This window comes from Lolium perenne, chromosome 7, assembly GCF_019359855.2.
Source record: "Lolium perenne isolate Kyuss_39 chromosome 7, Kyuss_2.0, whole genome shotgun sequence".
Lineage (NCBI taxonomy): Eukaryota > Viridiplantae > Streptophyta > Magnoliopsida > Poales > Poaceae > Lolium > Lolium perenne.
In genome coordinates this window covers 100,099,125-100,112,534 of record NC_067250.2, presented here as the reverse complement: position 1 = coordinate 100,112,534, position 13,410 = coordinate 100,099,125, and the positions used below count along the sequence as shown (strand labels likewise).

General features: G+C 42.8%; 1 protein-coding gene across 2 annotated transcripts; it reads right to left on the bottom strand.

Annotated features, from left to right (window-relative positions):
- Nucleotides 1-5,022: 5,022 nt before the first annotated feature.
- On the bottom strand, nucleotides 5,023-8,713 carry LOC127316489 (uncharacterized). Of its 2 annotated transcripts, none has more exons than XM_051346896.2 (4): nucleotides 8,485-8,713; nucleotides 7,611-8,242; nucleotides 6,571-6,980; nucleotides 5,023-6,146 (listed from the first exon to the last, which is right to left on the bottom strand). In XM_051346896.2, exons 2-4 carry the CDS (start codon nucleotides 7,978-7,980, stop codon nucleotides 5,265-5,267), a joined length of 1,662 nt encoding a protein of 553 aa, XP_051202856.1. In that variant the 5' UTR covers nucleotides 7,981-8,242; nucleotides 8,485-8,713; the 3' UTR covers nucleotides 5,023-5,264. The 2 variants fall into 2 exon arrangements, with proteins under 2 accessions (XP_051202856.1, XP_051202858.1); XM_051346898.2 differs by lacking the exon at nucleotides 8,485-8,713 and adding an exon at nucleotides 8,386-8,409.
- Nucleotides 8,714-13,410: the final 4,697 nt, after the last annotated feature.

The window sequence follows — 13,410 nt, the reverse complement described above, 5'->3', positions numbered from 1 at the left end:
CATAAATGAAGGAAGAAAAAATGAAGTGCCAGATCAAGATGAGCCATCTCGAAGAGATCATATGCTTGAATCTTACCATACATATGGTGATCATTAATATGTGAAGATATGCCCGAAGGAGAGTCTATCCCATAGCGGATTATGGAGGAGCAATTCGCAATACTTCACCAAGCAAGCACAATCAAGAAAGACGTTCAATCTTGAAGCGAACAAGATCATCATCATCAAGCTCAAGTAGAATATATGCACAAGGCGAACATTTGTTCCTTATAGGTATCCTCTTTTACCGATCTCATGTTGTTAATTGGGAGACCAGGATTAGGATCGTTATCCGCTCTATCAAGAGGTCTCCCGAATGGGTAAGTTGATCATATCTTTTGGAGAGAGATCAAACCATTGCATGCTTGGCATCATCTTTCTTGGTTGTTTCTTAAGAGGTTCCACCTATAATTTCATGGAAAATATTTCCCCACTTTTGTGGGGTAGTTCTTGTCGTTATATTTCCAATAAAATTGGTTTAACTTCAGTTGGGGCTTCCTTTCTCAAGATATTGCAGTTCTCGTAAAAGGAATTTTGGACCAGAAATTTTGCTCTAGTGGGCCAGAAGTTCCGCCTTACTTCTGGTGCTACCTCCGGAAATCAAGTTTCTCTTATGGAAAGGCTATTGCAAGTATTTTACATTTTCTGTCAGGCAGGCTGGAAGTAGGCCGAAAGTTCTTCCCTACTTCCGCCTAGATCTTCCACTCGAGGTAGCTATTGGCTAGCTGTTTGCATGGCCGAAACTCATGGCCCTACATTTTCTTTATATAACGGTTGGATTCTCGGGTTACCTATTTAAGGGGTTTCTTCCCCAAAGGTACCCAATCTTGCACAACTCATTCTCGCCCCCATTGTTGAGCTTCTTGGAGCTTGCTACCCCACTCCCCCTCCCATTATTTTTGCTCTTATTTGTGGAAAAGAGAGAGGATATTTATATCTACAATCCTACCAATCAAAATCCCCTCTTTGTGAGGTAATCCATTAGATGTAGTTCTTGGAGAAATTTGGTGTTCTCCTCTTGTGTTCTTCCTCTCTCTCTCATTCCCCCAATATCTTTTGTACCTTTGGTGGAATTTGGAAGTGACATACTTGCCATTGCATTTGGTGCATCGGTTTGAGTTCTCCATGGTGGTATGTGGAAGTTAAAGTTAGTGAGTTGATTACTTTGGTGCTTGTACCCGGAGCTTGTTCCTCTTGGGTCCTTAGACCCTAGACTGCTTGGTGGCCTGTTGTGGTGTTGTGACTTGGTGGTGATTACTTGGGAGCCCCCAATTAAGTTGTGGAGATTTCTCCAAGCTTGTACATGGTCGGTGACCACCCTCAAGGGTCCCCTAGTAGATCGTTGCATCTTGCATTATTCAAGAGCACGAGGAGATTACGATGATCCATTGTGTAATTGAGAAGAGCATTGTTCTTCTACACTGGTCCAACAGAGACTAGCTTCCTTTTGGAAGTGAACTTCAGAATGCATCGTCATCTCCGTGTTCCCTCAGTATTCCTATAACCGAGCTTTTTTACTTATGTAATTTACTTTGTGATATCATTCATGCTTGAAGCTATATATCTTGCTATCACTTAGTTGTTTGTCTTGCTTAGCATAAGTTGTTGGTGCACATATTAAACCCTAGGTTATATAGGTTTTGTGCATGACAAATTAAACGCTAGTCTTATTTCGCATTTGTTAATCCCATCTCATAAAAGTTTTGAACCACTATTCACCCCCACCCCCTCTAGGGAACATTCGTATCCTTTCAAATACAGAAACAAATAGAGAAGCCCTACCAGCCTGGTAGTGGTAGTACCACTTACAATTACCAAGAGAAATATAAGAGGTACTACCGTACCACTTCTGGTATAGTACCATAGGGTGTTCTGAGCGGTACAACAACCTCGAAGCGTTACTGGAGCGGTACGACAAGCGGTACCTGCTCCTAGAGGAGTAGCGGTAGTACCGCAGATCTTGTTCTGGCGCCCACATACCATTTCATGGACAACGGTATGGCCGCTCCTATGAAGGAAGCAATACTACTTCTGGTAACACTGGTACTACCGACGAACCAAAACATGTGTGATCAAGTTAGAAAGAGAATGACTCTTGACCATGTTTTCGGAGGGCTTTGGGGTACATTTATGTTAGTGCATGCGTACTTGATTCCACAACATACCATCCTCAGTGGACCCCCACTTGATAGTATGAGTTTTTCTTGGACTCAATAGAGAAAACGTCAGAAACTCCGTCTGCTCCTTAAATTTTTTGAGGGCAACGAATTGTCTTGTGCCATCATTCAAAAGTACCTATTAAGCTACTCCACTAATTGTGTTGTCATCAATACCAAACACTTAGGGAGGGAGAATGCCCTTTCACTTAGGTCTAAACTAATTAAGGATCAAAGATGCCGACTAGAGGCGACAGTGAATAGGCGACCACAAATTCTAATCAATTTATTGATTCTATGGAATAGTTGCAAATGAAAAACAGGGATTTATAAAATGTAACAAGGAGAACAAGCATATGGAAAGATTACAATAGCATGCAAGATACATTCTAATCACAAATTGCAGAGAGGATAGAAGGAACAAAATCTGAAAGGAGACAAACACACAACGATGTATCCGAAAGTTCAAGCCCTTGGGTGGACTCTGGCCAATCTCATTTGGAGAGGTTGAAGCTAAATTATCCCACAATGATCCCTCATATCTAACCTTCTTCTCCATGAGCTCACCAAACCAAGTATGAGCCCCTCCATTATGGTAGATCTCGAGGCAATCCACGGACCTTTACAGACTCCTTTAGATAATCAACAAGCTTGGAAGCTCACAACGCAACTATAAATGTCTAAGGTTCCACACAAATCTAAGAGTAACAAGCAAGAAGTAAGTTCAGAGGAGGAACCAACTTTTGGCTTGGCGAAATCACAGATCTTGGTTTCCTCTTTATTTTCCCTCACTTAGATAAAACTTTTAATGGAGGGATGGAGACTAATCAAGCTTTTTTAGGTCACTAATGGGGGTGACACCGATCCAAAAATGAGTTTCCTTCCGGGAGCATCGTAATATCCCTGGCTTTTTGGGGGATCTAAATCACCAACTCATAGCTTTGCGTCGATCAGCTCTAGAGTCCGGGGCGTGAAACCGGGCAACCACTATAAATAACTAGACATCCTAGAGTTCTACTTCGGCCTTTATGAGTGCTCACAGAATTTCAAACAACCATAAGATTTGCGGACCTCACCTTGACGGTAATCTTTTGTGTGGGGCCACCAACCATCAAGCTATCCATTGTACCGAACCAACATTTGTTGACACACTCAAGCTATAACCATTGCACTGAACCAACATTTGTTGACACACTCAAGCTATAACCATCAATGTATATGTCGAGGGTGCTCCTCGGCAATGCCCTCCGATAGGGGCTTAGGGTTGATGGAATCCTGCAAGCTGACACGAGATATCGGTTCACAGACAAGCGGGGAGAGCGATTTACCCAGGTTCGGGGCCCTCGATGAGGTAAAACCCTTACGTCCTGCCTGTCTGTTCTTGATTATGATGATAATGGGTTACAATGGGGTGCCGAATAGTTCGGCTGTGATCTCGTCGAGATGGCTAAGTACTAGGGTAACCTAGCTCTAAGCTTCTGTTGGCTAAGATCGCTAAGATTGGTTGTGTCCCTCGACAGCCCCTCTCCTGGCCTTTATATAGGAGGCCAGGTCTCAAGAGGTCTCATCGAGTACGACTAGGTTTACAGTAGATTTATCTCTAAACTTTCCTTGTTCGGCTCCTTCCGTGTCTTGTACTTCAAGGAATCTTCCGTTGCACCGTCCTAGTGGCCCACCTTGCCATCGAGTACCTTCATGGGCCTCCAGCTGGACCGTACAGGGTAGAGCAACGTCAGTTACCCGAAGGGTAGTGCCCACGTCAGTATAACTATTAGCCCCCTAAATCATCGATCATTACCACCAAAATCAACAGACGGGTGGAATATGTCATTCCAGTATGTCATCAAGTCTTTCCACTAGAGGTAGATAATCCCCATTTGTATCACATTTACCAAACTCTCTGTCACACAAGCAATGATGACATGCTTATGTGCGAGGCGAGAAAAATCTGGCCTAACTTCCAATATGTGCCACTTTTGCTTGAGAACCCTAGATGTAGGCTCAATAACAATGTAATGTGATGAATGGAAAAGAATTGAACATCTCATGCATGCTTCCCTCTAGGTGCACAGAGTCGATGAAGACGGATAGTTGTATACCTTTAGGAACATCTCATGGTATTACTCTTCTTCAAAGCAGTAAGGTATCCAGTTCAGTTGGATAGTTGTACTAGTTCGTAAGATACTATTTTCTTGAAAATAAACAACGAGATGCATACGCAAATAACAATATACTTTGATAACATAAGTTATATTTTATACCTTTAAATGAAATAGCAGTAGAGTTATTGATAACAATAGAGTTATGGACGTTGACTTTAGGCTCCCTTGATCCATAATCTTCCCAAATGTCGAACACCATTACAATTTACAATACACTCTGAATTGTTCAGACAACACCGGATCTCATTCGAGGAATCTTTGTTTATTAGTATTGAATATGCGCTAAATGCAAATGTTACAAAGACAAGTGGGCTTTGGTATAAATATATGGTGGAAAATGTCAAACTCTGCCCTCACCACATTCTTCCTTGACCAGCTTCTGCAGTGGGGACTATGAACGAAGCAAATTGTCGCAAAAGAATTAAGATCACGTCGCCAGAATTACAGAAGGCCTTCTTTTTTGGGGCGGTGGTGCTAGGTTAAAACGCCACCTTGGATGATATCCAGGCAGGACGAGGAACATAACAGTGAGAGAATTCTTTTTAGCAGACTTTCACCTGTAGGCTGTACCCTTACTGTTCGTTTCAGGTTCAGGAGAAAAACATTCTTTTTACCTGACTTTCACCTGCAGGTACTCATGCAAAATTATGCTTACAAAAGGCCACTTGAAAGATGTCTAACTTTCAGCTGAGAATCAAGCCTACAGGCCAGCACAATACAAGCACAACTGTGGGATTTTGTTTTGGCAGCAAAAGTACCTTCAGCTAAATATAGGCACCATATATGCTTCATTCAGTTCATGACAATCCCCACTGAATGTTACTGATCATTCGATCGAACAACCTCGAGCAAAACAGCGCTTAATTATGTACATATCCTCTTGTTGATGTGGTTGTTAGACTCATCTTTACAGCGCATACATCTTCTTGTACTCGGTGTTCATCATCGCCTCTGGGTCCATGTCTGAGTCGACCGGCATGGACCATGAGCGGGACTGGCTCCCAGACGCCTTCCTGATCTTCCTCATGCTCTTCTCCTCCATCCTGTGTGCGACGATGCAATAGCACATGGACCCGAGGGTGGTCAGCATGATCACTGCGCCGATCGCCATCGTGCACCAGGCCAGCCACCAGTCGCCGCGGCCGACTACCACGTAGGTCAGAGCGACGAAGGCTGCAGAGATAAAGAGGCACGCGAGCCACATTAGCTTGTTCATCACAAACACCATCCTCTTCTTGGCTTTCTGCTCAACGACGATGAGGGAGGTCTGGACGACCACGACAGCCAGAGAGATGAAGAGGGCCAGGGAGTCGAACACCAGGAACATTAGGAAGGCAGGGTTGCTAGCCGCGTACGCCTGCCCCAGGGTCATGTCCGGGGGCGCTTGGCTCATATCCTCTACGAAGTTGCCAGGAACAGTGAATATGGCAGCGAAGGCTACGGTGGCGATAAGAACGGCGACGACGGTGTTCGAATTGATGGCGTTGTTTAGCCCGCCGATGTGGAGCTTCTCGAGCCTGCTCTTGATCTTCTGGACTTGCATCTTGGTCTGACGTGTTTGCTTGATCTGGGACTGGACGTCATGTCGAATATCGCTCACGGTTTGCTTAAGTTGCTTTGCTGGATTTGCTGGATGCACTCGCTCATTTGTGGTTACTCCACCGGCATCCCTCAAGATGTTAACAAGTTCTTCATTGTTCTCCTTCTCAGCAATGGCAAGAGCAGTCTCTCCAGATCTATTAACTGCATTGACATCAATCCCCTCAACTGATAGTAGAGTCTGCACTATCTGCAAGGAATTACAGATATATCAGCCAAGATGCAAAAAGACTAAAACCTAGGAACTGGAAAGTCTTGAACAAGATCAGATACAAACTATTCTTCAGAGCCAGTAAATTTATTTTATTTTGCCTGCAAAGCAAAGTTGCTTCATGTTTTAACAGGTTGACACAGTTGTTGTTCTAAAGTCTACTTTATTTGCAAGTGTAAGCAGAGAACATTTTAAAGCAAAATAACTGCTGAGCTGTATGCTCAAATTATCTACCAAAATAATTGCTGAAAAATGGCAAATGAATAAACAACAATATAGCTGAAAATGGTACTGTGGAAAATAATTGCTGAACTGTTCAGTACGTAACAGGACAGAATAGCAAATGAACAAACAACAATATAGATGAAAAATGGTACTGTGGAAAATAATTCACAATACTTACAATGATATTGCCCTTCCGAGCTGCAACATGCAGTGGCCTGTTCCCCTTGTTGTCTTCTAGATGGCTAACTGAGACATCAGGCTTCAACAATTCGACCACAATTTCAGCATTTGTTCCTTTCGACGCCATATGCAGTGCTGTTTGCCCCTTCTTGTCTGTTCTTAAACCAATCCCTGGATCCTTATTCAGCAATGATCTTACAACTTCCACATGGCCCATCCTTGCTGCTGAATGCAAAACTGTTTTCCCATTATTTCTCGCAATTTTGGCAAGGCTGGCATCAGTTTCCAGTAGGAGGTTGACAATATCAATGTGACCCTGAATGGCAGCAGTTTCCAAAGCTGTAGCGTTTACAGAATTTGTAGTCATAGCTAGGGCAGGAAAGGCCTGCAACAGCTCCTTCAAAACATCTGCAAAATCAAGAAATGGAGGAAGAGAATAAGCCATAAATTTACCTTGAATCATATATCACGCAAGTCATTACAGATAGTCAGCTATGGCTTATGAATGTAGTTCAATCTCCACAACAGATCAGTAGAATAAACCAGAGTGAGGTAAGACCTAACTAATGGTTGTATAATATCAAGTGTGCACGACAGAGCTACAACTATTTTATATGCATCACAACATAACTTCTTTCAGAATAACCTAGAATTTCCGAACCATTCGAAAATCATGACTGCTACTGCTAATAAGATACCCAATTTGTCAGTTGACATCTACTCCACATGAAATAGTCAAGATTAGATTCTAAATCAAAACAGGTACACCAGGCACGCATTCTTTCCAGCCATTAATGAGAGAAAGATAGCCCCAGAACAACAGATGGTAGCACTTGTTCCAGATGAGAATAACATGAATAAAAATCATTGTTGTTGTAATGAGCACTAGTATGCCACTAACTCAATCAGATAAGAACAGATATTTTTTCTACCCGACAATATTTACTCACTCAATTCTAATCACTAAGAATCATTTCATGGACTTGGATTGAAATGAATTTCAGAACAATATAACAGTGAGAAGGAGAAACAGCTTACCCAGATGGCCCTGCTTCGCCGCAATATGGAAAGCGTCGAAGCTGTTGCTGGCCTTGATCCCCGCCGTCTGCACATCGGAGACCTTGAGGATCTCGCGCACCACCTCGGTGTGCCCCCTCTCGGCGGCCACGTACAGCGCCGTCTCCCCGTCCAGGTTCGGCCGCGCCGCCAGTTCCCCGACCAGCTCCCGGTCGAACTCGGCGAGGATCTTCTGGACATGGGGGACGCTGCCGGCCCTCGCGGCGAGGTGGAGCGCCGTGTCGCCGCGCTTGCCGGGGCTGTCCTTGTTCTTCCCTCGGAAATTGTCCATCCCCCGGAAGCTCTTCAGCTTCTCCAGCGCGCCCAGACGGAAACTGACTTGCCTCTCCATGTCCAAGACCAAGAATCAACTAGACGGGACTGGAGAAATCCCCCAATTTGTAACACCGTGTTCTTGAGATTTTTTATCGCGAAAATCCAAGTCCCCCTTTCTTTGATTTATAGGAAGGTTGCCTTGGACAAAACAAAAACCGTGGCAATCGCTGGGATTTAGCGGCGGAGATCTCCAAGTGCTGCAGCCACACAGAGTTCGTAATCGAAGGGTGTAGCCACCAATCAACAGCCTTGGGCCACGGACACACCACCTGATGATACTGCAAAGGGGAGAAGAAAATTTTCAGCATTCACACAGCTTCTGGCACGGCAATCGAAACATCTGAAGAACTAAAGATGAACAAGAAAAACCATGAACCACGAACCAACAAACCGAAACAAAAAAGGAAGAGCAGCGAACAACCTTGGCATTTTTGGCCCATAAGCCAATGGCAAGGCAGAAAATCCAGGCACCCAAGAAAACAAAACCAAATGATTGATGCGAGAGTCCCAAAAACCCCACCTTTCTGCACCAGCCGCCACGAACCCAGATGTGCCAGGACCTTCTCCAATGAGCCAAGAAAAAGAGAAGGGAACCAAGGTCCAGTGGGAATCTTGGACCTCTCCCGGCTTTTGATCTTCTTCTTCGTTGGGTCGTCTCCTATCTTACTACAGCTCGCTTTCAGGCTTCGGCACCCCTGCTTGGCCTCTTCCACCCAAGCGCAGTACCGTTTGTTTCATGCATTTCTAGGGAGTAATTAACCGTGCAACTTGCAAAGTCTTTATTCCCTACCTCTTGTTTTCTGTGCTGAAACTATCATAAAAATACTCTTGTGTGGAATATATAAAAAAAATACAAGTATACCTTTCAAAAATATAAGATAAGCACAACCCCGGTTTGTTCGACCGAGACTTTTCTACTGTATTTCGTATAAGAGATAAATTTTTCCGTTTAAAATTTTTCAACATTGCAAAATATATCAAAGATGTATTCCAAAATAAAGAAAGCATAAGTACCTAAATCATCACTCCCTCTTATATTCTTGATGGAAAATTATTAATTTGGCCGTGAATATTACATGTGACATACCACAGTGGAGTTGGTCATTCCCCCATGTAATTAATCCGTCCATGCAACATCTGTCTCAACAAAATATCCATTTTTCTGGTCCAATAGAGATGAGAGAAAATCACCAATACTACAAAATTTTGCATAAAATATTCAGAATCGCCATACCTTGCACGTGGTACCGACAGCATTGACGCTGGGCCCACCTGTCAGCCTGACAAAACTATGATGCACTGCGGCACAGAGTGTGAGGCTCAACGTGCGCATGTCGCTGTCTGTGGGCTCCGGCGGCCGAAAGCCGTCAAAGGCATACTAATCACTTGGGAGTATAGAAGAGTACAAATACATGCATGTGGCCGGCCGGCCGGTCTCCCCTCTTCTGCCATTAAATACCACGAGGTTTTTGTTTCGTATCCTAAACTGGATTTCCTAATGATTCTCATAAATACTATTTTCCGACCATGATTTTGTGTCAAAAGTATTTCATCACTAGCTGTGACTTTGGAGCTTGGAAGTGAAGTGCACTAGTTCAGCGCATCTCCAGTCGCGTCCCCAAATCGTCCCCAAACAGCGTCAGATTAAGCGTTTGGGGAACGTTTTTTGTTCGTGCCGCGTTTTGGGGACGTCGCTTGATACGTCTCAAACGTATCTATAATTTCTTATGTTCTATGCTTGTTTTATGACAATACCTGCATGTTTTGTTCACACTTTATATCGTTTTGATGCGTTTTCCGGAACTAACCTATTGACGAGATGCCGAAGTGCCGATTCTTGTTCTGTTTTTGGTTTCGTAAATCCTAGTAAGGAAATATTCTCGAATCGGACGAAATCAACGCCCAAAGATCTTAGGATTGCATGAAGCTTCCGGAACACCCGAGAGTCGCCGGGAGGGGGCCACAGCCCACCAAACGATGGCGGCGCGGCCAAGGGGGGGCCCGCGCCCCCCTGTTGTGTCGTCGCCTCGTTGACCTTCTGACGCCGCCTCTTCGCCTATATAAAGGTCCCTAACCTAAAACACGAGACGGAAAAGCCACAGTACGAGAAACCATCCAGAGCCGCCGTCATCGCGAAGCCAAGATCTGGGGGACAGGAGTCTCTGTTCCGGCACGCCGCCGGGACGGGGAAGTGCCCCCGGAAGGCTTCTCCATCGGCACCACCGCCATCTTCATCAACGCTGTTGTCTCCCATGAGGAGGGAGTAGTTCTCCATCGAGGCTCGGGGCTGTACCGGTAGCTATGTGGTTAATCTCTCTCCTATGTACTTCAATACAATAATCTCATGAGCTGCCTTACATGATTGAGATTCATATGATGATGCTTGTAATCTAGATGTCATTATGCTAGTCAAGTGGATTTTACTTATGTGATCTCCGGAGACTCCTTGTCCCACGTGTGTAAAGGTGACAGTGTGTGCACCGTGTGGGTCTCTTAGGCTATATTTCACAGAATACTTATTCACTATTATAAATGACATAGTGAAGTGCTTATTTATATCTCTTTATGATTGCAATGTGTTTTGTATCACAATTTATCTGTGTGCTACTCTAGTGATGTTATTAAAGTAGTTTATTCCTCCTGCACGGTGTAATGGTGACAGTGTGTGCATCGTGTAGTACTTGGCGTAGGCTATGATTATGATCTCTTGTAGATTATGAAGTTAACTATTGCTATGATAGTATTGATGTGATCTATTCCTCCTTTCGTAGTGTGAAAGTGACAGTGTGCATGCTATGTTATTACTTGGTTTGGTTATGTTGATCTGTTATGCACTCTAAGGTTATTTAAATATGAACATTGAATATTGTGGAGCTTGTTAACTCCGGCATTGAGGGTTCGTGTAATCCTACACAGTTAGTGGTGTTCATCATCCAACAAGAGGGTGTAGAGTCTAGCATCTATTTATTTATTCTGTTATGTGATCAATGTTGAGAGTGTCCACTAGTGAAAGTATGATCCCTAGGCCTTGTTCCTAAATATCGCTATCGCTGCTTGTTCTTGTTTCTTTGCATCTTTACTTCCTGCAATATTACTACCATCAACTGCACGCCAGCAAGCACTTTTCTGGCGCCGTACTGCTGCTCATATTCATTCATACCACTTGTATTTCACTATCTCTTCGCCGAACTAGTGCACCTATTAGGTGTGTTGGGGACACAAGAGACTTCTTGCTTTGTGGTTGCAGGGTTGCATGAGAGGGATATCTTTGACCTCTTCCTCCCTGAGTTCGATAAACCTTGGGTGATCCACTTAAGGGAAACTTGCTGTTCTACAAACCTCTGCTCTTGGAGGCCCAACACTGTCTACAAGAATAGAAGCACCCGTAGACATCAAGCTATTTTCTGGCGCCGTTGCCGGGGAGGAAAGGTAAAAGGCACTCATACTCCAGTCCCAGGTAACTAAGTACTTTTCTGTTGCCGTTGTGTGTGTGCTCGAAGCTATTTCCTTTAGATCCTGCAATTGCATCTTTTTGTCTCTTGTTTTACACTAGTAAGGCTTAATGGAAGACAACAACAAAATGAGAGATCTTTATGAACTTTATCTTGAATTAGGACATGATGTGTTTGAAGAGAAAATTTAAAAACCCATGGAACTTATACATGCTAATGGGAATGTTATTAGTATGAATGCTTTGAACACCATTGTTGCTAATGCTATGGAAGAATTTAAGCTTAGGGAGGTCGATTTTGATAAAATGATCTCTTTAGCCCTCCGGGTATTGAGGAGAAGGTTTATGTTGATTATGATATGCCTCCTATTTATGATGATTATAATAATAGTGGTCTTTTGGTGCCGCCTACTATGGAGGATAAAGTTTATTATGATGATACTATACCTCCTATATTTGATGATGAGAATAATAATGATAGCTACTTTGTTGAATTTGCTCCCACTACAACTAATAAAATTGATTATGCTTATGTGGAGAGTAATGATACTTTTATGCATGTGAATAAGAATGCTTTATGTGATACTTATATTGTCAAGTTTATTCATGATGCCTCTGAAAATTATTATGAGAGAGGAAAATATGGTTGTAGAAATTTTCATGTTACTAAAACACCTCTCTATATGCTGAAATTTTTGAAGTTACACTGGTTTTATCCTCCTATGCTTGTTACTTTGCTCTTCATGAACTTGTTTATTTACAAGATTCCTATGCATAGGAAGCATGTTAGACATAAATGTGTTTTGAATTTGCTTTTTGATGCTCTCTTTTGCTTCAACTCTTATTTCTTGTGAGTGCATCATTGAAATTACTGAGCCCATCTTAATGGCTATAAAGAAAGCACTTCTTGGGAGATAACCCATGTGTTTATTTTGCTACAGTAGCTTTGTTTTATATTTGTGTCTTGGAAGTTGTTACTACTGTAGCAACCTCTCCTTATCTTTATTTTATTGCATTGTTGTGCCAAGTAAAGTCTTTGATAGCAAGGTTGATACTAGATTTGGATTACTGCGCAGAAACAGATTTCTGTCTGTCACGAATCTGGGCAGAATTCTCTGTAGGTAACTCAGAAAAATCTGCCAATTTACGTGCGTGATCCTCAGATATGTACGCAACTTTCATTCAATTTGGGCATTTTCATCTGAGAAAGTCTGGTGCCACTTTAAAATTCGTCTTTACGGACTGTTCTGTTTTGACAGATTCTGCCTTTTATTTCGCATTGCCTCTTTTGCTATGTTTGATGGATTTCTTTGTTCTATTGACTTCCAGTAGCTTTGTGCAATATCCAAAAGTGTTAAGAATGATTGTGTCACCTCTGAACATGTGAATTTTTGATTATGCACTAACCCTCTAATGAGTTTGTTTTGAGTTTGGTGTGGAGGAAGTTTTCAAGGGTCAAGAGAGGAGGATGATATACTAAGATCAAGAAGAGTGAAAAGTCTAAGCTTGGGGATACCCCGGTGGTTCATCCCTGCATATTTCAAGAAGACCCAAGCGTCTAAGCTTGGGGATGCCCAAGGCATCCCCTTCTTCATCGACAACTTATCAGGTTTCTTCTCTTGAAACTATATTTTTATTCGGTCACATCTTATGTACTTAGTTGGAGCGTCTGTGTGCTTTTATTTTCGTTTTGTTATTTTCATTCTCTGAATAAATGCTTGTGTGGGAGAGAGACACGCTCCGCTGGTTCATATGAACACATGTGTTCTTAGCTTTTAATGTTCATGGCGAAGGTTGAAACTGCTTCGTTCATTGCTATTTGGTTGGAAACAAAAAATGCTGCATGTGGTAAATGGTATAATGTCTTGAATAATTTGATACTTGGCAATTGTTGTGCTCATATAGATCATGTTTAAGCTCTTGCATCATGTACTTTGTACCCATTAATGAATAACTACATAGAGCTTGTTAAAATTTGGTTTGCATGATTGTTCT